General features: G+C 38.8%; 2 protein-coding genes across 2 annotated transcripts in view; one reads left to right on the top strand and one right to left on the bottom strand.

Moving 5' to 3' along the window:
- CDK17 (cyclin dependent kinase 17) overlaps nucleotides 1-6,797 on the top strand; it is a 105,746-nt gene extending 98,949 nt beyond the window's left edge. Inside the window, 6 exon segments of the mRNA XM_052639738.1 lie at nucleotides 78-175; nucleotides 664-769; nucleotides 3,250-3,292; nucleotides 4,721-4,811; nucleotides 6,089-6,166; nucleotides 6,687-6,797. Coding sequence (XP_052495698.1) covers nucleotides 78-175; nucleotides 664-769; nucleotides 3,250-3,292; nucleotides 4,721-4,811; nucleotides 6,089-6,166; nucleotides 6,687-6,724 — 454 coding nt within the window. The 3' untranslated portion in view covers nucleotides 6,725-6,797.
- A 6,966-nt stretch (nucleotides 6,798-13,763) lies between these two features.
- The window catches only part of ELK3 (ETS transcription factor ELK3), a 68,771-nt gene continuing 57,385 nt past the window's right edge, over nucleotides 13,764-25,149 (bottom strand). The window contains exons 4-5 of the mRNA XM_052640068.1: nucleotides 19,420-19,542; nucleotides 13,764-13,906 (exon numbers count right to left, since the gene is read on the bottom strand). Of these exons, the coding sequence (XP_052496028.1) occupies nucleotides 13,808-13,906; nucleotides 19,420-19,542 (222 nt within the window). The 3' untranslated portion in view covers nucleotides 13,764-13,807. The remainder of the gene's footprint in view (nucleotides 13,907-19,419; nucleotides 19,543-25,149) is intronic.

Below are 25,149 nucleotides of genomic sequence, written 5' to 3'. Positions count from 1 at the left end.
GCCTTAGGGAAAAGATTCTTATGCTTAATAATATATAAATGGATTACTCATCTTTTTTTTTATGGTATATTTTATAGGGGTGTTGGTTGCATTTTCTTTGAAATGGCTTCTGGAAGACCTCTGTTTCCAGGATCAACTGTGGAAGATGAACTGCACTTAATTTTCCGACTGCTAGGTAACAGAAGAAACTGTCTTCTCAGTGATTTGTTACCTGTAATTGAGTAGCTGGATACGACTACATCTTTCAAATATATATTTATAAATTCGATACTGAGACTAACATAAATAGCTATTAGAAGAATTATAATTTCCATGTTAAGATAAAGATCCTTCTAGATAACTTCTCCTTTTTATTTACTGACTTCTACCTGTGCAATGATTCTATGAAGAAACAGAAGAGAAATATTATTGGAAAGGGACTTTTAGCACATTATTAGGAAATATTTTAGCTTAGATGTCAATAGGCATCCTTTTGGTGCAATCTTTGCTTAATCTGAAAAGAAGTCTGTATGTTTACTATTTCTGTCATTCTAATTTTAGTTGAAACAATCAAATTATCTACTAAATATAAATTGTTATTTAAGACACTTTTGTTCTGCCTATATATATTTGCCTGTATAAAAATTTCTATATATTTATAAGTATATATATTTTTAAATTCAGGAACTCCATCTCAGGAAAATTGGCCAGGTGTTTCTTCAAATGATGAGTTCAAGAACTACAACTTTCCAAAATATAAACCGCAGCCTCTAATTAACCATGCACCCAGGTATTTTTTTTCTTTCTTTATGTGAAAGGGGGAACACACTATTTTTTTTTTTTAATTCTTTTTAGTCTCTCTCTCTCTCTTTTTTTTTTCTTTTTAGTCTCGAACCATTTGTCATGGTAAGGATTCAGGAAAAATACTTGATTTACATACACAATTCTTAAATATTTTAGAATTTAATTTCTTCCTATGTCAAATTAATTTTATAATTCAGTGACCAAGAATCACCAAACTATGTAAGTCCACAGAATTGAACTATAAATAAAATGAGCATAGAATATATATATATTATATAATTCTAGGATTTATGTAGGTTGTTCCTTTTCCCAGAAAGAAAACATTGATTTATGCCTAATTCAGTACTGTGAAGACCATGATGAAATTTATTTTTTCTACACAATTATTCTATATTTTGGGCTTCCCAGGTAGTGTAGTGGTAAAGAATCTGCCTGCCATTGGCAGGAGATGTAAGAGACACGGGTTTCAGTCTCGGGGTCAGAAAGGTCCCCTGGAGGAGGAAGTGGCAACCCACTCCAGTATTCTTACCTGGAAAATCCTATGGACAGAGGAGCCTGGCAGGCTACAAAGACCATGGGGTCACAAAGAGTTGGACACGACTGAGCACGCACATTCTGTGTTTACTTAGGAATGTGTTATAGGCAAAATCTTGGCTCTTATACAGGATTACCCATCATAATTTTGGCCAGTGTTAATGATAATTTGTATTTGAAGAATATGAACTTTCTGACCCTTCATATCCTATATGTTGCCCATCCAATTACAGACCTACCTCAGATCCATCTAAGACTCCCATTAAAATTTGAGTCAGAGTGTTTTTACTTACGGAATGTATTACATTTCTGTAAGTAATGTTAGAATCACTAACCCCCTTTTTATTTTTTCATCTTTCCTTAAGAAAAAATAGATGTGAAAAGGGCACCAAGATACCAAATAAGGCAAATATCTGTTTTAATCAAAAGCCATTCACATTGCTCACAACATAACATACTCTAGTTCCATTTATTCTCAAGATAGGGACAATGAGTAAGATCATTCTGGTGCCAAAACTATTTTGAAAGTGTTTATGTGATTTGATAGCCTTGTCACTAAACTAACTGGTAACATTCTAAGTAGACTTCCTAAGAAGGAAGAATAATATACCGTGTTAAACTTTTAGCATAAAAGCATAAATCCTATTTTTGTCATATATATATTGCTTGCTGTTATAATGTCCAGGGTAAAAAGTTGCAGCTCTTTAAAGCAGATTCTTCATGAGCTTAGCACCTAGCTTATCTGTAGCCTGATAGCTCAGTTGGTAGAGAATCCGCCTGCAATGCAGGTACCCTGGTTCAGTTCCTGGGTCAGGAAGATCCACTGGAAAAGGGCTAGGTTACCCACTCCAGTATTTTTGGGCTTTCCTTGTGGCTCGGCTGGTATAGAATCCGCCTGCAATGTGGGAGACCTGGGTTTGATTCCTGGGTTGATCTTCTCCAGGGAAGATCCCCTGGAGAAGGGAAAGGCTACCCACTCCAGTATTCTGGCCTGGAGAATTCCATGGACTGTATAAGTCCAGGCAGTTGCAGTCGCAGAGTCAGACACGACTGAGCAACTTTCACTTTATCTGTAGCCACATAGTTCTGGGTGTTTGTCAGAATGGCAAACTGCAAAGGATTAGTAGACTCTGGAGAATCTCTAGGCCACAGCATCCACAGTACCTACTAAGAGCACTTCAGGTGGAAGGGAGGGGAGACAGTTTCCGTAATTGTGCTTTTGCCAGTGAATATCAGTGCACAATAGGATTTGTGACTTGTGACTTCTGATCAAGAGGTTATCCCTTTAAGATAACCGCTAAATCCTTACTCCTGTTTATTAATTCCATCCTTAAACAGTTTTCTGTCTTTATTGATTATGTCATTGGTTTTGTATCCCTCTTAAATAAAGTTTTATGAAATTGAGGCATATTTAAATTGAACTTTATAGCTTCTAGTACCCAACCTTCAGCATATTGTCCTGTAAAAATGAGTTGAGTGATTCATCTCTGTTTATCTTGAACCACAGTGATAAATTTGGAGGTCTCTTACCGTTTTGTTTTCACCTGTATAATACAAAATGATGCCGTTGTACTCTTGCCTTCACTAGAACACTGAAAACAGATCTAGTTTACTAAAGTTTTTTTCAATAATACAGGTTATTTTGTTTAGAGGTAAAATAGTGATTTTAAAAAATTCTGTCATTTTAGTGATCTAATTTACTCTTGAATATTGAAATGTTGAGTTGATGCCCGGTTACTTATGGTTTCTTAAACAAGTGGCACGATAAATCTTAAGGTTAAAACAGATTTGAATCAGTTTGAAAAGCAGCAAAGTGTTCTATTTTAGGGCACTTGAATTTAGCAGATGAAAACACTTGGAAAGTAGTTTTATTTAGAAAGTTGCTATCAGCTAAGATTAATAAAGAAATTGCTACTTGTCCTTTGTTTTTAGGTTAGACTCTGAAGGAATTGAGTTGATAACAAAATTTCTTCAGGTAAGTTACATCTTTGTTATAGTCATTAAATGGTGTGTTAACTTGTCTGAGCCTTAGTTTTTCATCTATAGAATGGGATCAGTAATATCTCTCCCATAAATAAGATTATTTATGCTAGTATCTAGCATGCTTTTTTTTTTTTTTTTAAACATTTATTTATTTGACTGCTTCGGGCCTTAGTTGCAGCATTCAAACACTTAGTTGTGGCATGTGGGATCTAGTTCCCTGACCAGGGACCAAACCCAGGCCTCCAATATTGGGAGCCTGGAGTCTTAGCCCCTAGACCACGGGGAAGCCCATCTAGCATGCTTAAGACATGTGCTTAAGTGAAAAAATATGGTTTCTCCTAGTGTGTCTGGGTCTCTCCTTGTAACCCAGAACAGTCTGAGGTGAAGGGAATATTCTGTGCATAGCATATTCCCTTCACTTACCCCTTTTTTTATTTCTTGAAGCTTAATTTTGGTGATTATTGGCGATCATAGAAGCCAAAGAGATAGTTGCTAATTGCTGTTGTTGTCCATCAACTTTCTTGGTGATTCGCCACCAGACTGTGTAGAAACAGAAAAAAAGACATACAAAAATGTGCATAGCATATTCCCTTCACTGAGGTAGTTAGCTGCTGGCACTGATCAACTGTGTCAAGGCCATGTTCTCTGCAGTTCAGGTTTTCTTACATTTGCTTTCTTTTTTCCTTATACCTATGCTCTGTAGGCTGTTGTTCCTCCAAATCCAACCATACCTGCATTCAGAGCAGAAACGACAGAGAGGATAAGAGTGTGTCAGTCACATTAGTCCTCTTGTTTCTGTAGAGCAAAGGCTTTTCCAAAAACCCCTCTAAGGACTTCTTCCTGTGTCTCCGAAATCTTCATATAGCTAGAATGTTGATTGTAAGAGAGGCTGAGAATTGGGGAGCTGGATTGCCATAATTAGCCTAAACTTAGAACAGTCATGGTTCTTATGTCAGAGCTGGAAGCATGAATGCCTTAAATCTACATTATCTCATGAAGGAAGAAAGGAAAATGGGTATTCAATAGGTAATTTAATAATATCTTTCTTAAAGGTATTAGTTACATTTCTAATAATTCTTTGTTGTTCATGAAGAAAAGTAACACCACAGGTCAGATATTTTGCTTTTTTTCTATCACTTCAGAAAATATAAGGAATCTTAATCTTTAGTTAAGATCCAGCTTTATTTTGGAAATTTGAAACTGGGATCATTGCTACACAAGCTCAGTAGTAACTCAATTTAGAGGATAGTAAATTGGTTCTTAAAAATAAGTAATTTTTATTAAGTATTAAGTAATCAAGATAACGGTAGCTCTAAACGTTTAAATGCTAATTTGTGTGTGTGTCCCCCACCCCTCACACATGCTTTTTCCAGTATTTAGAGAAAAAAATTAATGAAGCCGCTTTTTTGGTTTTACACAGTATGAATCTAAGAAAAGGGTTTCAGCAGAAGAGGCCATGAAACATGTGTACTTTCGAAGTCTGGGACCAAGAATACATGCTCTACCTGAAAGTAAGAGAAATTCTAGAGTGTGTCCTCCCATCCCCTTTATTTTTATCCAGGTTTGGAGACTGGGGTGAATTAGGAGTTTAGGAAGGGACTATTGGTTTTTAAGCCTTAAATTCTGGTCTTTTTGCAATTAGATCAGAAATCCCTGAAGGGAGGCATATATCTTATTTACCTGTTTTAATTTATTTCTTTTAACACTGAGCATGTTGCTACAACTCTTAAGAAATCAGTAGCGCTTATATGTGGCTCATTAGTCTTATTGGACTTAAGCTGGAAAATGTCATCCAATGATAGACATTGTCATTAGGCCCAATCTGAATTACTTTGATTTAGAGTTGTTAAAAATGGATTTCAAGCAAGTCGTAATGAAACACAGCCAAAACATTAGTTTTCTCATGAAAGTAAATTTCCTTTTTAAGACATGAAGATGGTTTTCCTTTACTGTGTTCACTCTGACTTAACTATCCCCATGACAGAGGTGAGCATATTGTCATTAAAATAGCTGATTTCTCATGCCTGAGGTAACTGCTTGATTTTACTCAGAACATTCTTAAAAATTACCCCAATATTTTACTTTAAAACTGAGCAAGGTGAGTGGGGAATTAAGAGAATATTTCGGAAATGAGCTACCAAAAGCTTTCATTAATTTCCCATTCTCATTTACTAGACAGTGGTTTTCTAATTGGAATCAAGACTCATGAGTTTTCACTTAGAACTTAAAGGATATTTTGTAATGAAAGACTACCTCTGTGGCAGAGATGGAAATGAGAAAGATGAATTACAAGTATTTTTTAAGATGCTATGTACATTTTATTATTACTAATAATATCAAGTTTTAAAGTTTGAGTTGTAGGAAAGGTGTATAAACCTATTTCTTGTTTTTCTGTAAAATTCTGAAGATAGTTTGAGGGTTTGACCTTTACTGCCATCATAAGACAAATGGATAAAGGATAGAATAAAACTGAGTGATACATTTTGATGAGGTCTCCCAACCTCAGTGAGCCCTAGAAATAAAGTGTACATTCTCCTCAGAGAAACACACACACACAGCCTGATTTAAAGCCAAATTGGAGGAGAAAGATTCTGAGGGGAGATTATTTGGCTTGGTTTTCTTCTCAAAACCTTGGAACAAAAGAGAAAATACTTCAGTGGGGCTCTAACCTTGTAAATGTAGTATAAATGTTTCACATTCACTCAGTATATAATTTAGACGTTTTGTCTCTAGTTGGATTATATTTGCTTTAATGATTCATCTGCTATTTTTTGTCTGTGCATTTTAGGTGTATCAATATTCAGTTTGAAAGAGATTCAGTTGCAAAAGGATCCCGGTTTTCGAAATTCTTCTTATCCAGAGACAGGTGTGTTTGTCATAAACCATTTCACATGTCGATCATGAAATTTTGTGTGGAATCAAGTTTTTGGTTTATAAATTGATCAGTAAAATTATGTAAAAACCAATGTACAGTGCATTCCACAACGGCGTATGTTTAGCATTGCACATACTCACTTTTCTGTATGATGTGGGCAGCTCAGTAATTCTTCAGAGAGAATCTGACTCAGTCCAATCAGGGATCCTGAAAGCTGCAGATGGCACAGAGACCTCTTACAAGTGACCTGGCTTGATCACTGACACGCCACACCTGGCACCTGAGGCAGAAGACACATCTGTGCTCCCCTAGTCATCAGGTTCATCACTTCGAAGCATAGAAGCTGTAGACTGACCCCATCAACAAGAGGGTCCTTTAAGACAGAGCTGATCACTCTTACCATGGAATTAGCTTTTGCTGGTGGGAACATTAGCTTCATAGAGTCACCAAATACTGTATGTGGGATAAAACTGAACCTTGAACTGCCTCATAAAATGACTTTATATTTTAGGACATGGGAAGAACAGAAGACAGAGCATGCTCTTTTAAGTCTGATAACATGGTTTCAAGCCCAGCCCCCAGCCTTTCTTATCAATCAAGGACTCAAATCTGAAGGCAATTATTTCTTTTGGTGGACTTGGAATCTTCGTTTGTCTACACTGTCCTCTTCACAGTGGAGTCTTTTTATTTCAGACCTACAAATTGTTTTTATATTTGTTGTCACAGTGTGACAATTTTTTTGTACAGTTGGTTTTAAGGTCTTCTCTGCCATTAGAGCCAGTAGGTTACAGCTGTTGATGTAACTATAGCTGCAATTTTTGTGCAGGACTGAGAAACACAGTGCATTATTTATTGCGGAATCATTGCTGCTAAATAACTACTGTCTGTTTATTTAACACAACAGTTGATGCCTGAAGAAGTTGCAGTGGCTTTATTATATGTGAATGCATCTGTTTCTCCTCATAAATTGTTTTACTGCTGCATTTTTTGTTTGTTTTTAAAATTAAACTGCATTGTTTCCTGGAATGTAAATTTAGCTTTGCTTAACGGTAAAATAAGTGAGCCAACTTGAACACTCTTACGTTCATGCTATATAATTTTTTATTGAACATTGGCAAATAGAGTAGCTAAGAAATCAATAAGCACATTATGTTTAGGAAAGCATGTGATGCAGAAGTTGATTCAAGCAAGTAAATACCTGACATTTTGGGGATCTCGAATTACCTACCAGTAAATTAAAGTACCACAATTATTTATTTTTACCTTTCCTCATTTTAGAAATATTTACTGCATATTTGTATACTAATACACTTAACCTGTTTTACATTGTGCTTTAATTTAGTTAAACCATACAAGTCCGGTCAAACATGAGAGATCTTGTTTTGTTTATTTGTCTTAAATACAATTCTTTTATTAGAATGGATGATTCTTCATTGGGGAACAATTTATTTCATTTGAGAGATGTGTATATGTATGTGTTTTAATAGCATTCACTTGGAATCAGCTGAAAGATGTAATATGTGTTTGAAATGAGCCATGATAAATAACAAACAAGAGAAATGAGAACTTGGAAGATTGTTTTAAAGCATTCTAGGTATTATCTGTTTACCAGAGATAGTAAATATTACAGTTTTAATTATGCATCTTTTTGAATATCATAAATACACCTTGATGTTGGTAACAGTGTTTTAAGCATTTGTGTTCACTTTTAAGGACTATTTGTTTAGTGCATCTTACCAACTGCAAATCTTAATTGCTATATTTTGAAATGGTCATGTAAATTTGGGGCTTATATATCATGAAAAGAGTCATAACTTAATTCATTTTCCTGGCATTCACTGTAAAACATTCAGGGTCCTACCATTTCTGTTCAGGAAATCTTGTAGTTTATTGTTATTTAACAGTATTAAGTGAATTTTTGTATATTTCATTTTAACTTTATTTGTGAATAGTGATTGTGGCATGTTTGGGGTGTTATTTTAATATTTCATGATACTGAAGTTTTAATTTTTAAAAGATTTCTGGAAGAAACAGATTCATGTGTAATGGTGAATATTGGACCACTACTGCTTTTCACATTTGTAAATTGGTTTTCTGTTAAACTCTGTAGCCTAACAAACTGCTGTTATTTCTAACTGACAGACATGTATTAATATTGTACTTTGAAGGTTATAAATATTATGTGAAAATTCCTCCATTTTGTTTCAGAATTTATAATAACAAAATCTTCATGTTGTTAAAATGTGGTTTTGTTGAGTCACGGTTCTTTCTTGGGGAAGAAGGCTGTGCAGAATGGGACCATTTTCTTTTATGTGTCTCAAGATAATGAAGTGTCTCGGCCAGTAGCAATTAATTTATAATTGTGCTGGCGATTCATTTACTAATCTTTACTGTAATTTTATAGGATAGCACTTTTAATTGTCAGATTTTTCATTTCATAGGTTATCTATTTGATTTGTTGAAAATTTGACAGTTATCCTTATGTTTCATTCTTGCATATAAAAGGTGAAGAATTGTATCCAACAGTTATATAAAATTGCTCTTCATAGGAAAAACTACGGATGTTCCTTCATTTTATTAAGGAATTTGATTTTCTTTTTTTGATACTTGAGCATCATTCAGATTCTGAAAACTTCGCAGTGAAGAGAATTGAAGCTCAAATTGTGAACCTTGAACAGATGATTCGTCTTAAACTGACAGGGTTCTTAAAGGTAAGAGGGGATGCCTTTTTTGTTTTCCTTCCAAGTGATGATGTTAACATGTTGAATATGTCATATTCTATATAGAAGTGGCTGCTTTATTAGCTTACGAAAGCCTACTTGTTAACGTTATAATCTTTTTGACCCAAGACAGTTCATGTGGTGTGTGTGTGTGTTTACTATTTTTTAAAATTGTGGTAAAATACATGTAACATAAAATTTACCATTTTTACCCTTTGTAAGCATACAGTTTAATGGCCTTAATTATTATGTTCACAGTGGTGAAAAGCAGTTACCTATTTCCAGGATTTTTCATCACTCCAAACAACAGAAACTTTGTAGCCATTATAATCTCCACCCCACCCCCCACACACCACCATGTTTTCTCCTTCCCTCATCCTTTGGGTAATCTCTTACTTAGAATAAGCAAATTCATAGACACAAAAACTACATATTTCATGTAAGTGGAATCATACCACACTTGTTTTTTTGTCTCTGGCTTATTTCATTTAACATAATGTTTTCAAGGTTCATCCAATATTGTAGCATGTGTTAGAACTTCATTTGTTTTCATGGCTGAGTAACATTGCTGCATGACTATACAACATTTGCTTATCCATTTTATTCTATATCCAAGCAAAATATGGATAATTTGCTTATCCATTCATCTGTTGATAGACTTTTTTTTTTTTTCCATTTTTGGCTGTTGTGAATAATGTTGCTATGAACATTGGTATACAAGCATCTGTTTGAGCCTTTCTTTTCAAATTCTTTGGGTTCATATACCAGGAGTAGAATTGCTGGGTCAGTTGGTAATTCAATCCTTAACTTTTTCAGAAACCACCAAACTGTTTTCTACAGTACCCACACCATTTTACATTTTTCAGTAGTAGTGCATGATGTCCAATTTCGCCTCATCCTTGCTTCTTTTTTCCCATTATATTCATTCTAATAGCTTTGAAGCGGCGTCTCTTTGTGGTTTTGATTTCCCTAAGGACTTGAGGGTGTTAAGCACCTTTTCACGTGTTACCATTATCTGCTTAGAGAAATGTATATTCAAGTCCTTTGTCTTTTAAAAAGTTTGGTTGTATGTCTTTTTGTTGTTGAGTTGTAGTTCTTTATATAGGCTAGAACGTCATGACATATGTGATTTCTAATTTTTTTTTTCTGTGGGTTGTGCTCACTTACTTTATGGTGTCCTGTTGATAAACAAAAGTTTTTTATTTTCATGAAGTCCAGTTTATTTCTTCTTGTGTTGCCTTTGCTCTTGGTTGCATATTTAAGTTGCTTTAGCTAAATCCACGGAGAAGGCAATGGCACCCCACTCCACTCCAGTACTCTTGCCTGGAAAATCCCATGGATGGAGGAGCCTGGTGGGCTGCAGTCCATTGGACTGTGAAGAGTCGGACACAACTGAGCAACTTCACTTTCACTTTTCACTTTCATCCATTGGAGAAGGAAGTGGCAACCCACTCCAGTGTTCTTGCCTGGAGAATCCCAGGGATGGGGGAGCCTGGTGGGCTGCCCTCTATGGGGTCGCACAGAGTCGGACATGACTGAAGCGACTTAGCAGCAGCAGCAGCTAAATCCAAGATGGTGAATATTTTCTCCCGTTTTAAGAGTTTTATAGTTTAGTGCTTACATTTAAGACCTTGATCAGTTTTGAATTAATGTTTGTGGTGTAAAGTGAAGGGCAAACCTCATTCTTTTGCATGTGAGTATCTAGTTTTCCTAGACCTGTTTGTTGAAAGACCTGAGCTTTTCCCCCTTAGCACCCTTGTTGAAAATCAATTGATCATAGAAATGAGGGTTTATTTGGAGGTTCTTAATTCTGCTCTCGGTCTACATATCTATCCTTCTACCAGTACCATAGTGTTTTAATTAATTGTAGCTTTATAAGTTTTGCACTCAAGTGTGAGTCCTCCACTTCTGTTTTTCTTTTTCAAGATTGTTTTGTATATTTTAGGTTTCTTGAAATTCCATATAAATTTTAGGATGAAATTTTGGGGATTGTGATGAATTTATTGAATCCATAGATCACTTTGGGTAGTACTGTGATCTTAACAATATTAAGTGTTCTAATCCATGACCATGGGATGGCTTTAATTTCTTGATATTAATCGCAGCTAAAAGAGTAAATGGTTATATAGTTTTCATCTCCTCATTACTTCCCTACCTCAATGCAGAATGACAGAACTTCAGATTTAAGTGATCGGAGGACCAGTTTTCAAATCCATTCCCTTCTATCCAACTCAGTGTCAATAAGTATATTTGTTTCCTTAAATACCTGTTTAAATAAGATTTATATATACATAGTGTTTCAATGTGCAATATTTAAGCTAAATAACAATTCTTTTTCCAACTTACACCCATAGAATAGCAATTTGAATGGGATGATTTGAATCATCCCAAGTAAATGGAAGTAATACAACCCACTTGCCTCTTCACACCTTTTATCACAAAGTATTTATTGAACAAAAATAATATAACAGTAAAAATGATACATATATGAAAACTGAGTGAAGATTTGCAGTCATAGAAAAGATGTGTACAAAAGAGACCAACAGTTAGGTTATAGTTCTATAAACTTTACCATAGCATTTTAACACTGATCAAGCAAACATATAAAAAGGGAAAACAAAGTTATTATGTTCTTTGAAACCTATTTTTTGACTAAAATAATTGTTTAAAAAAGACAAATCCAACACACACACACACACACAGAATGAGGCAGAGCAATAAGGATTATATACTTCAACACCTCCAGTTCTCTATTTGTGTCATGTGAGTTTTTTGGTGCATCAAAAAATACTGTGTTTTTTCCATGTCTAATAAATGGAGCTAGAGTGTATGTTAATCATAGCATTTGGAGGAAGGGAATACCAGGTTGAGGTTTTTGCACATTGACTTAGTTTCTCTGTAAGAATATTGCATTTGAGGTATGCTCTTATCTGACAAGTTTTTTGTTTGTTTTTCATGCTCTTTTGTTTTTTTCCTACCTAACATGCAGTTTTGGACCAGTAGTTACCTATAGCTAGGCACGGGGAAGTAGAACTGGACTGAGCACCAATCATTGTTCTCCCTTCAATGAGCTAGGTAGCTTTAGGCATTCCCACTTCTGTGCAGTTGTCCTTACCTGGAAATGGTGGTTGGATGTATCTCAAAGGCCTCTTCTAACATTTTATGTTTGGTAAATACCAGTCCCCTGGACTAGCTCTTTTAGTACAGAGTTATCCTTAGCCTGTGGGTAGTGACAGTAGTGTCTCCTTGCAGATTGTGGAACCAGGCCCATTACTTTATATGCAAAGATGCATATTCGAGTTTGGATTTTTCCCCCAGATGAGGGCTTACATCACCAAATAAAATTCCAATTGAAAATCTTAAGCTCAATTCCAGTTGAACATCTCAAGCATTAAAAGTATCCCAACAAAATTTTAGATTTCTTGAAAACTCAAATGTTTGTTTTTACAACCTTTGTTTTTTACCCTTTCTCATAATCCCTGCCATTCAACGCCTCATTTGGATCAGTGAATTATTTAGCCACATTTCAAATTGGTTTCTGTTATAGTTAAGGATGGTAATTTTATTGAGTTGAATGCACTGGGCACCTTCCAGTTCTTGAATCTTACATTAGAACTTTACTACTTCATATACAGATGGGCACCTTAAACTAGTGCCTGCTGATTTTTCTGAAGGAACAGAAAGTGTTTCTATTATCACTGTTCTAAACTATACTACACAAAAGGATTCACTGCTTAGTACTGCAGATTGTTACATAAATTCAGTTCCACAATGATAAGGTTCCTGAAGAATTTTATTTTTTTTTAATCAATTTTCCTTCATTCTCACCATAAACAGTAATACATAAAGCAGTGTATCCTGCACCTCAATTTCCACAACCAAGGCTTTACCCATACACATGAAGATACCTGGTATTACAAAATGTTTTCTTTGTTATATGTATTCATCACCAATCTGTGAACCTTTTCCAAAGCATAGGATTTTTAAATGTTAATTATAGTTTCTGGGGTTCAGAGAAACCCTAACTAAGATACAGCAAATGCATCAGAGAGGTATGATTCTCAATGGAAAATGGGAAGAACCAGGTTAATTTTTTTAAATAAGAATGTGCTAACCTAGGAAATATTCCAGGGGCATAGACTGAGTGAACTTGATTTAGTTTTTCCATCTCAGGCTTTTGTGTGGAAGGAGTCTCAAAGATTGTAAACAGGAGGCTAGCCTTTCAAGGTTCATTTTTCAAAAAATGCACTTTAGAACATTTTCATGAAATTTTATTGTCTAAATATGGCTTAGTTGTTTTTTATAAAAACATTACTTGGATATTATATTCACTGAATTTCAGTTCAAAAGAAGTTCTAAGGCAATTCTCATACAGTTGAAAGCCAAAAAGAAAAGTAATGAATGCTTTCATATTGCCTACTTGTGAAAAATAATGAAATTCTACTAGAGAGTTGATACTAATTTTTGTCTTTCAAACATTTTCTCAATACTAAAAATATATATAGATAATTTACAATAAACTAAATGCAAAGGAAGGCACAGCTGGTTATAGTGTATATAAGCACAGTTCAGCATTTGCAGAATTAAAGAGGAAGAAAGCTTCACATCCTTATTTCATTGAAAACCATTTAGAAAAGTTCTTCACTGTCAACAGTGTTCAACACTTAAGAGCTAAGAAGATATAAAAACAAAAACATTAAAATTCACTTAATGCAAAACAGATTTTCATATATACTTGAATATAAAAAGTTTTTAAAATGCTAACATAAATCTAGACCATCCATGTTATGAAAAGTGCAAACCAAATGAACAGACAGGTTTCACAACATCCTTCTCACGACACAGGTAAACTAGCCCATGGGGACAAATTGTTTTATCAGTTAATGAGTCTTTAAATTGTGGCCAGATGTCATCAGGATTTCTGAGAGTTCGAAGAAAGCAGTACTGGAGAAGCAGCTCTGTCCAGACTGGGGATTGGCACTGGCATGTGGCCATTAAGCAGTGTTGGGAACTGTAGGGGCAAAAGATGTTTACAATAGTTATTGCAAATCCATTGGGAAGACCGGAGTTTTTAACATTCCTAGACAGTGCACCAGTTCTCTCATCACCTCTGTGACTGATAGAGGTCAGTTGCCAATTTTTTAAAAATACTTTTATTTATTTATTTGTGGCTGCTCTGGCTCTTTGTTGTGGTGTGTGGGCTTCTCATTGCAGTTGGCTTTTCTTGGTGCGGAACTCAGGCTTTAAGCGTGTAGATCTCAGTAGTTGCGGCGCACAAGCTTATTTGCCCTAAGGCATGTGGAATCTTCCTGGACCAGGAATTGAACCCATGTTCCCCACATTGGCAGGCGTGTTCTTAATGCCTGGACCACTGTGAAAGTCCATGTTGCCAATTATTTCACAGAATGAGTAATTGGAAAATGACAATGAAATCAAGATTACGTATAGCAGAGGCTAAGGCTTAGAAAATGTCCCAAATTATTTTAAGTGCAGAGGCTACTGGAAAAAAATACATACTTTATATGTTGCTAAAGCATGTTCTAATAGTGTTTGTAGAAGATTCCAGTCTATTCAGAATGATTATTTGCTTTACATATTAAGAAAAATCAATTTTGGAAACTAGGAAACTCTTTGTATATGAATCAGTAATTTCTCATATTGTATTTTGAAACTATGTTTTCCAGAATACTACTGATGTTTCTCAGTAACTGTTAAAAATGAGGAATGTTTTTATCTTAAGAGATTTAGAAAACAGTATCTGTAAAAATATTCTAGTTAAAATGATAATACCAAACCAGAAAGATAACCCGTAAGTGCCAAAATTTAATTTGTCTTGTTGCTAAGATGGGACAAACGTATATGCTTTGATGTCTTTCATGTCTAAAGTATAGCAGCTATACTCTCAACTGAACACAAAATACTTAAAGACCTCCTTCTAAAACCCGATTGTTGAAAACTAAGTTTTCCTTGTTGAGGACAAGATGAGTCACAGTGATCTCTTGGGCTCTCTTCTAGTTTAATTCTTACTTAGTCTATATACTGTGCTTTCTGTACCCAACTGCCCAACTTATTTTAATGTCAGTGGCAAGGGGGTGGTGCTATTAATTACTATTTCTGTAATGGTTATAATCAAGGTCTTCTTTCCTGACATGTTGAATTTTAACGTTATATAGAATTTTATCCATTTCATCTGGGGTTATCAAGTCTGTTTACATTTAGCTTATACTTTACTTTTTATTCAAGGTGTGCTCCTAACCACTGTTCCCATTGATTAAGAGTAGACACTGGAAGGAGAGCAGGCTTTGAATTCTCATTCTTGTGGTTTACTGACATCTCCTCTCATCTTAGTAGTTGTTCATCTTACTGGTGTTTTCAAGTTGTGGTTTTGTTACTGACTTCTGTCCTCTTTACTGCTATATACCCAAGTGCCACAGTTTCTCTTGGTGAGCCTGACCTTTCTGACATGGTTCATGCTCCTCTTTATTGCCCCCTCCCCTCCCCTCCCATCATCCACAAGCAGTCCCTTTCCTTAAACAGCATTCCCCAACTTTTGTCCTCAGCCTTCCTTTCTCCTGTACTGTACTCAGCAAACACTTCTTGATGTCAGTTAGATAGCCCAGTACCTCTTCCCCATTCACTCGAAAGTCAGTAAGAATGGTGGTAAGGAGCACGACACTAAACAAGCTGCCGCTTGTTAACATGGGATCTTGGGCAAACTGAGCAACATCTCTGGGCCTTAGTTTCTTTTTCTTGTAAAATTGGTCATCTTTTCAAATAGAGCTGTTGCGACTATTCAATAAGGAGCCATGAAAAGTGCTTTAGAACAATGTCTGACATATGATAGCCCTCAAAGAATTGTAGTTATTTGTTATCAATAGCATTCCCAGTCTTTTAATCACTCAGTAATGCTTGCCTCTTCCTGATTTTTCACTAATTACTCCTTACACCCATCTAAAAGTCATCCTCTCAATTTTACCTCTGGAATGTCTTTTTCACTGTTATGTAAAAGGTGGTTCTCCCCCTCAGAATTTGGAGTAGTGTAAATCTATGTATTCCTGCCCCTTACTCTTTCTGCCTTCTGTCCTCTCTCCACATTATGATAGCAGTGATATCTTTCTAAAATAGAGATCTTACATTATCTCCAGCTTTAAAAGGCCTCCCATGGTTTTCACTTAACAACTCTTTAGTATACTATCCAAGCCCCATTGCTGCTTTCCCAAGCAGTCTATCAATCACCCAGGTCCCTTCCAGAACAGACTATTTTCATATCCAAATGATGCATATCTGTTCATTTAGAATGTACTTCACTCTGCCGTGATCCTGTCCCATCTTCCCAGCTCAGATGTCCCTTCTGCCTTGGGGCCTCTGTTCAGGCCCCAGCTGGAAAGAGCAACTCTTGTTGGGTAGCTGGAGCACTGTGTTTACACACCTGGTATTCACGTGTTGTATATCCCCACAGTCCCTGTCTCAGAGCTTTACATGTATTTTCTGGGTTAGATTTGTTGAGTTAAAAATTACGGGAAACTTTCTCAGTTGAAAATTACCTTGTATCTGTACCTACTAGGTATATTCCAGATATGATCAAAATCTGTTTCAAAAGCGGAACAGACATCCTAAAGACAAGCTTAAAATACTAAACAGTCCAACTGGGAACCCATCTCACTTTATAAACCAAGGTGTATATTTAGATTTAGTACAGTGTCTTTGGCATCTCTCTCTTTATGTGTCTCAATTACAAAGCATACCTCTTCTAGAAAGGCTTGTATCTCCCCTCTCCTTCCCTTGAAATTCTCAGTATCTGCTCATCACTTACTAATAATAGCAAGAGACCCTCAGTGCCAGAACTCCTCCTCAGCTTATCAACTGTTACCGTAAGGATTCTGATCTATTTTTCTAATCATAACAGGAAATTTGCCAGCATCACTATAGGCCAAGTCTAATTTTTTTCTTTCTCCAACACATTCACATAGCATATGTGAAAGAGGCTTGTTATTTTTAAAGTTACTTTCATTAGTTTAAAAAGCAGTACTGTTGATAGTAATCTAAATTTGAAACTCAATCATTTGAAATGTCTAATTAAAAAAAATGATTCTTGCCATATTTTAACCATTTTCAAAACTGCAAATTTCATCTTTCACCAGCTCAGTCCTCTTATCATACATAGGAAGAGAAGTAATACTCTAAAAGGTACAAAGTTATTTTTCTTTAGTCCCACAGACCCCAACCCCAAAAAGAGGGCCCAAGGCCATGCAACCTGTCAGCCATCCACACCTGGTTACATTTTCCCATTCAGGGTTGTGTTCTGAATGGCTCCAGGAGAGAGGACTGGCCCAGTTTGTGAAATCACAGTTCTGAGCAGGTAGCCATTAAGTGCAGGTTTTCTTCTGCAGAATTCTAAATGTAAATCAGGAGCCACTGGTCAGCAGTGGTTCTGAGTGGGGTTTCTGGAGCAGCAGCATCTCTAGGAATATATTAAAGAATGTTATTATCAGGCCCCATCCCAGAGCTTCTGAATCAGAGACTCTGGGGGAGGGAGGGACCCAGCCAGGTGCATTTTAACACACCCACCCTCTGGCTGAGTCTGCCATGTGTGTTAACTTGAGAACCACGGGTCTACAGTACAGTACTGTCTACAGTACAGTACAGTCTACGGTAGTGACTGAAGGGATACGCATCTTGGCCAATTCCCAGAGCTCCTGATACCTTTTAATGTGTAGAATCAGTGGGGAGATGAATTACTGTTAACTGTTGGGAGTGAGTGAGTGAGGTCGCTCAGTCATGTCCGACTCTACTAGGGAGTAGTGGGCTAGAAATCTCCAAAAATTCTGGACCAGTAGTTCTGGAGGGCTTCCTTGGGAAGTCACCAAGCCTTGCACAGTCAGGTCGTAGGATTTTCAGCAAGGAGGGAAGTGAGAGTCCATTCATTATTCACATATATCACAGGAAACCTAGAGAGGCTTTGTGTTAGATTCCAGGATTAGGGTAGAATTACAGGCCCCAGTGCCCGCTGTGGAGCTGACTGACTACGCACACGATCCTGTCTGCTCTACTCAGGAACTCTCTGCTGCTCCCATCTGGACACTCCCAGGAAATAAGGTCTTTCAGCTTCACCACCAAAAAATCACCAATCTAAAACTTGCCTAATTCTGCATTTGCTCACTGCCTTTTGCTATTGCTAGTTTTTGTTTCTTTGCCTGAGTTAAAATGGCTAAGAGTCAACACATTGGCTGTGCACGACCATATCTCAGTTTCTTGTAATGAGAAGGGAGGCCAGGAAGAGAAACCTGATAACTCAAGTATAGTTACATCATGACACCCTACCTCATCCCTACTAGGAAACCAGAGAAGCAAGATAGTAACCAGAACCTCTCTAGCTCTACCCTTCTCCCAATGAGGCCCTAAATACCAGCATGTATAGTCCCTGGCACAGAGGTGACTATTAACCTTGACAAACAAATGAACAATAAAGAAAAGCACTGGAGATGTGATCTTATTAGCACAACTTTCTTAGACGTCTCTTCTCTTGGTGAATTCTGAGGCGTCCCTTCCTTTAGTCAGTCAGTGGTAACTGCTGAACATGCTGTGGACCGAGCAGCGTGCTAGATGCCAGGCACACGCCACAGCAAACAAGATGCAGTTCTGGCTTCTTGAGGGCCCACTGTCTAGTGGGGAGATTGTCAGATAAACAGGCGGTACAAAGTGGGCAGTGCTGGACGCAGTGCGAACCAAAGCGCGACAGCTTGAGGTCAGCTGGGCAGAGGTGAGAGGCAAGGTGAACGAGACAGACAAGGTCAGACTCAGGAACAGAAGGTGTGTGCATTTTATCCAGTTTTGCCTCATTCCTGTCCCTGGGATCCTTTCTACACTCACATGTTCAGACAGTAACATCTTGGTCGGTGAGTCATAATCTTTGGGTCTCCAAGGGGAAATACCAGTTTCCACATGACAGCAAGTGATGCTACTGCAGGTTTCTAGTATGGAGATGACTAATGAATACGCTTACCTAGTACAGGGAACTTTATAAGACAAACGGCTAGACTTAATTCATTTTTTATCAGATCTCTGGATGCTTCTTTTTTCTATTATAGAACAAGGAAACCTTGACTCTGACTCATAGAATTATGCAGGTAACTTTGCTATTATTACAGTGTAGAGTTCACTATTTTTATCTTTATTCTTTGTGGTTACTATACTAATAGGTTAGTATGTTAAAGTCTTATGAGATTTTATAAAATACAATTGAAATTTTTTTCCTCATAAATTTCCAGTTTTCATAGTGAAAATAAATGGAACAATTGGATAACTTATTGTTCCATTTATGGATAGCTGACATGTGCACGCCACCTCAATGAAAGTACCGGCCTCTGAAGGTGCCTTTTGCAGCCACGTTACCATACATTCCTTTTGGAAACTTACACAGTGAGTTCTGCCCTACATTTAGAGAAAATGTTACCTTGCAGGATTTATCAAGGAAACACATCCCTTAAAAGTTGGACATGTACAAGTTCATTTCTAAATGCTCACCTGAAACAGCGTGCTTGGCCCTTGCAGCCGGGCAGGACTCAATGGAGCAACTGGACTAAGGCTGCTCCAGAAATGTATGCTGGACAGCAGTGGACTCGGGGTCAGAAGCAGTCCATTCGGTGTCTGGGAAAGAAAGCACACACAAGATTGATACCTGTATCGCCGGTTCCCGCTGTGGTCAACAGTGTGGCCAGGGGCACCAGCCACAAACCAACCTCATCATTTTAGGAAAATCTGATGTTATTTCTGCGGGGATGTGCAGTTTAATTTCCTTCAGTGCTAATTGTATGAGCAATTTGTATTAAGAACGGAAAAGTTACCTTCCATAACCATTCTAGTAGAAAACTCAAGTTTGTAACAACTTTTGTCCAGCTTCTTTCTTCAGTTTGCTCCCCCTCACACATTAAACAAGATTGGTGGCACTAGCAGTAAATACTCCACCTGCCAATGTAGGAGACACAGGAGATGCAGATTTGATCCCTGGGTCGGGAAGATCCCCTGGAGGAGGAAATGGCAACCCAATCCAGTATTCTTGCCTGGAGAATCCCATGGACAGAGGAGCCTGGCGGGCTGCAGTCCATGGGGTCACAAAGAGTCAAAACATGACTGAGCACACGTGAACACAATACACAAGCAAAGGGGATCTCATGAGAGGGCTTTATTTTTCCTTCTCTATATTAATTTTTCTACAGTGGACATCCATTACTTGGGCTACACACATTTTTTAAGGGCCTCCCAAGCTTCACTTTCCCTATCAACAACCCTTTAAATACTTTAGGATCTGCTGCTAAAATAACCTGTAGCAGCTTCATGAAAAGCTCTGAACTGAGTTTACCAGATTTCACTCGCGATATGGGGCTAATGAGAATTCATCTCCCCAGGAATGGCTCAGAGGGAAACAAAATCCGTTCTTGTCAGATAGGATGTAAAGCCAAAATGCTGGGTTTCCTGGGAGAGTGCCAAGGATGGCATTTGCTTGCATACTCACAGCAGGAGTCCTGGTCTTCAAGCCGGCTAGAGTGCAGAAGGAACAACCCACTCTTGCCCGGCTTTTATTCTCAGCAGAGACAAGCTCCTTGTCCACGGTGGCTGTGCATCTCAGGGACTAGGAGAAGCCCCTCTGTACTTTTGTGATGTCAATAAGGTTCTCTGTGTAAGAAGAAGGGCAGCGAGGGCACCAGCATTTCACATTGCATCATGCTGCATGCGAAAGTGGTTTTTTTTCCCCTGGAATTGGCCTCAGCAGCTTTGTTAATTATCCAGAATGTTTGGCTTAAACCTAAATGGAAAGGTCTGCTCTGTTCTGCAGAAAGGAGATAAACATCCAAAGGTTCTCAAAATGGAGCTGCTGAAAAAGACTCAAATAATTTGAGTTTTGGTTCCCCAGTATTTCCTACATATTGAATGACCTACAAAGTTACCCAAAATACATGTTTTGGGTAAATTTCCCATTTGTTCTAATCCAAGGTAGTTTCATAGACAGGCCAGGCCATCTGGCCTAACGGTTCAGACTTGGCAGTTCTGCATGGGCTCTACTAGGGTTCCAACCTCAGAACAACTACTTATGAGTTAGGTAACAACTACTCTCTGCCTTGGTTTCCTAATCTATAAAACAGGGAGAAAAATGCCTACATGTCTTACATTACAGGATCATCAGGAAGAGTAAATGATCTCTGTAAAGCTGGCAGATTAGAAATGCTCAGTAAATGTTCCAAGACTGCTATCAGTAATTAAGTGTATCTGACTAACTGTATTAAAACCCAGCCATGGGAGAAATCCTCAACTGTATAAAGAACTGGAACAGACAAACCAACCCAGGCAGCCAGGACCCTAGGGCTCCTCTCAGTTGTGTTAGGGTCAGGTCTATAGCTCATCTGATCTGAGAACTAATATTTGCACGTCACTCAGGCCAGGTTCCGACCACAGAATGCCACATTAACATTTAACCAGCGTGTTCAGGGCCTCCTAGCTTACCTACCAATGAAAGTCACAGCTCTAAAGAGACAGTGACTCCTTTAAACTACAAAACAGCTTTCTCTCTCATCCACAGCCATAAATACACAGCCACTCCTTTTTAACCTTCTGAGCAGTATGAGGTATAGAATATATTTTCGTAGTCTAAATGTCATACCCATGTCTGGATTGGAGATGTTTGCACATTTGTTTCTAAGGGATACAGGATGTACTCAGAATATAGTAACCTTCTGTTTCTCCTATTTAATATATTTGAAATGTCTTCTATAATATATGCAAATAAAAACCGTAAAATGACTTCATTCACTCCTCTCCCTCCCATCCCTGTTCTGGCTGAAGATTCTATGGCCGTAGGGGAAAATCTAGTTGGTTACTCTTTTAGGGAAAATTTCTATGAAGCCTGGCATGAGTTCTCTCTCACCGTGTGAGCTTTCAGAGCCTGTCTCCAGAAGCTCCTTGAGTCCTAGACAGAGGCTAAAGAAAGAAGCTACCAGCAAAATGCGTGCTTCCTCTTCCTTCCCTAAAGAATGTCTTAGCAAATGGGGTCTTCTGAGTGGCAGACAGGAACTTCCTGACCCTGTCACCTGCAAGAAAGGAGATGCTCCTGGACCCAAGGGCCACGGGTGTTTATTTTCAAGGGGAAACACCGTCCTGTCGGTGCCTCATGTCATCCTCCCCACTCGGTTCTTCATTGCATACTGAGTCTTCTAGGAGGCCCGCACATCTGCGCTCAACTGAGTGAGCTAATGTTGTCCAGACAAGCCCCTTCCGAGTGCCCTCTGACCACCAAGATTCCGCCTCCTGAAAAGAGACTTCTGTTTTCCCTTCAGCCAGATGGCATGAACTCACCACCTTGCCAAATCCAGAGTTTGTGACTCGGTTTCTATCAACAGTATCAACAGTACCACCATATATCTACCACTCAGCAAATACTGATGGAGTATATAGTATGTATCAGGTGGCAGAGAAGCAGTGACACTGCCCCTGTACGCACAGCCCATCTGCACCCCCGCATCCCAGGCCTTGAGATGCAGGTGCCTTCCCCCGTCTCCTCGCCACAATCTCTGCGCATAGCCTGGGGATCCTTCCTTGAACTGACTCTCCTGTTTATCCCATTTCCAGTCTTGCAGCATCCAAGCCCCCATCAACTTAGCCGGCATTTGGCAACTGCCACCTAAACCAGTCCAGCTGTCTCTGGTCTCTCCCTTCCAATCTGTTCTGAGCACCGCCACAGAATCAATCACCTTAAGACACCGTTCACAATTTTAGGGAAGAGAAGAGTTCAACCTCGGGCTTCCCTGGCGGTCCATTGGTTATGACTCTGCACTTCCACTCAAGGGGTAAAGTTCAATCCCTGGTCGGGGAACTAAGATCCTGCATGCCATGCAGCCAAAAAAAAAAAAAAAAAAATCTAGGTAGACCCATAGTAACCTAGAACATGAATCCCTGCCCCTTCTCTGCTTCATGGGTCCTGACTACTACACAATTCCAACCTAGTAGTTCTTCAGCAATCATTCCAAAACCTCCATGACCCCTCAGCCCATGGTCCCCTGGGCTAGAGTCACTCCACAAAGGATCTCATCTATTTCCATGGTTTTTAACCATCCTATAACCACCTCAGACTCTCTCCTTAGCTCCAACTGCAGCTGGGTGTTTCTTCTCAAATGTCCTCAAACTCCACATGGCCCAAATTGGACTTGGAACCTTTCCCCATGAGTTTGTTTCCTCCCGTGAAACTCATACTCAACTTCTGCTCACCCCTAACACCTCCACACCCATCACCTGTGTCTGTTAGATCCTTCTCCTTTGGCCCCATGCCACTGTCACAGCCACAGGTCCTCATTGTCTTTTCACCTGGAATTTTACAGTCATCTAACTGCTTCCAGCCTCATCCCTCCCTTGCCCATGTCTTCAGGATGATTTCTAAAGCACAGTTCTTACCAGGTCACTCAGGCTCCTCCTCCTACCACCTCCTTTACCTTTCGAATGTATCCACCCCTCTTACTGAACTACTCCCCTAATGCACAAAGCTGTTGCACATTTTTATGACCACAAAGCCTTTGCAGCATCCCCACCCCCAGCAAAGTAAATACCCTCTTCCTTAGTATTCCTTTTACACCTAAAAATTCTCTGTCCAACAACAGAAGGTCATGAAAGTAGGCACTCGTCCTTCCTATGATGTGCAAATAATGCTCAATTATTACTTGTCGATAGATTCTCATAAGAATCTCTGTCTCCCTGACTTAACACCGTCAGCAGCTCTTACTCTCCCATAAAAACAAATTCCTTCCTCCCATGAAACTCATACTCATGGGACTTCTGGCCTCTGAATTCCTCAACAAGTTCCCTGGGCCCTCTATAATTTCACACCACCCTAAGTTACTAATTGTTCTCTTTCTTTACCTATTGGCCAGCCAGCCTGTAAGCTTATGCGAGTAGGAACTGTTTCTTGCTCACCTCTCTATCTCCAGGAGCCTAGCTGATGGTTGGGCAAGTTGTAGCAACAAACATCTCTAACCTTACTCTCCCATGGATGCCAACAAAGTCCATGACACTGCCATTTTGTGGTTAAAAAAAAAAAATCCTCAAAAGGTGACAGTGAACCCCTGGAAACTCCTAGAGTTGTATGAATTCAAATAAAAACATGTATTCAGCAACTTTCAAAAGAAAAGTCACAAACAGAAGTTTCTGTAGCACTGAATGTGCTGAAATGAAGAAGAGGACTACCCTACTGGTCCAGGGTAGCTATGGTAAGAGAGGAAAAATCAGAGTCAGAACAGGGGAGGAGTCAGCAATCTGTGAAGGATCTACAGAAAAAACGGGTTCCGGGGTGGAAAGAGAGGGGCAGGCTGTCACGGTTGGTTCATCCTAGGCACCCAGAGCTGGGGGAGAAGCAAGAACCTCCAGCTGGAGAGTCAAGTCACGCAAAAGTCTATCAGCAACATCCTCCACTGCCAACTTTCTAAAGGACATCCTTCTCCTGCAAGACCAGGATGGAGGAAGCTACAGGCTGGGCTAGGGCAGTGTTACAGAGTGGAATGAAGTAGTGGGGAGGAAAAAACGTTTTTCCTTTTGTGATCATGGCAAAAGAGACAGTAAATTGAGACACCACCCAAAGCTGAGCCAGGACACGGTCTACACTCACCGCACGCATCCATCTTACTCCCAATTCCCACTTTATGATTTGGGTTCAAGGTTGTATATCCCTCAGTACATGCAGAAAGGAGCTATTAGCATTTCAGTCCTCATCAAGCTGTCTCTACTCAATTAGTGGTAATCCACAGCCGCTGCTAATAAAACAGCCCGGGGCATGCATGCTCAGACTCTGATGGTATGAGTTCACGCCCTGGTGCCCGCACATATCTGAGTTCAACATCTTAGACATCACATGGGAGATGAACAGAGGTCTTAGCATAAAGGAAGGGACAAGTGATGAGCCACTCATCTGAACTAACTACACTGCTGACAGAGGAGGAGCGAAAGACTAGACAGGAGAGGCAAATGAGAGGAGGGCCAGATGACACCCAGGTACAGATGATGCGGAAAATCACAAGTTCCAGTTGGCACCATTCAGGTTTCCATGATACCTGGCTGGGAGCCAGGAGGGTCTCATGTCCCAGCTCCTCCCCCACCTCCCATCAGTTTCTGTAACTCATGCCATCAGAGAGAACATTCTGGCTTTTCTAGCAACAGACCAATACGACCTCGATGGCCAAGCTCCAACTGCCTTACTCCTTGGCACCCAGCTGGCTTTTG

The sequence above is a fragment of the Budorcas taxicolor genome, chromosome 5 (genome assembly GCF_023091745.1).
Source record: "Budorcas taxicolor isolate Tak-1 chromosome 5, Takin1.1, whole genome shotgun sequence".
NCBI classification, from domain to species: Eukaryota; Metazoa; Chordata; class Mammalia; order Artiodactyla; family Bovidae; genus Budorcas; species Budorcas taxicolor.
The sequence above is the reverse complement of the archived record's forward strand: the minus strand, read 5'-3'. Positions and strand labels throughout refer to the sequence as shown.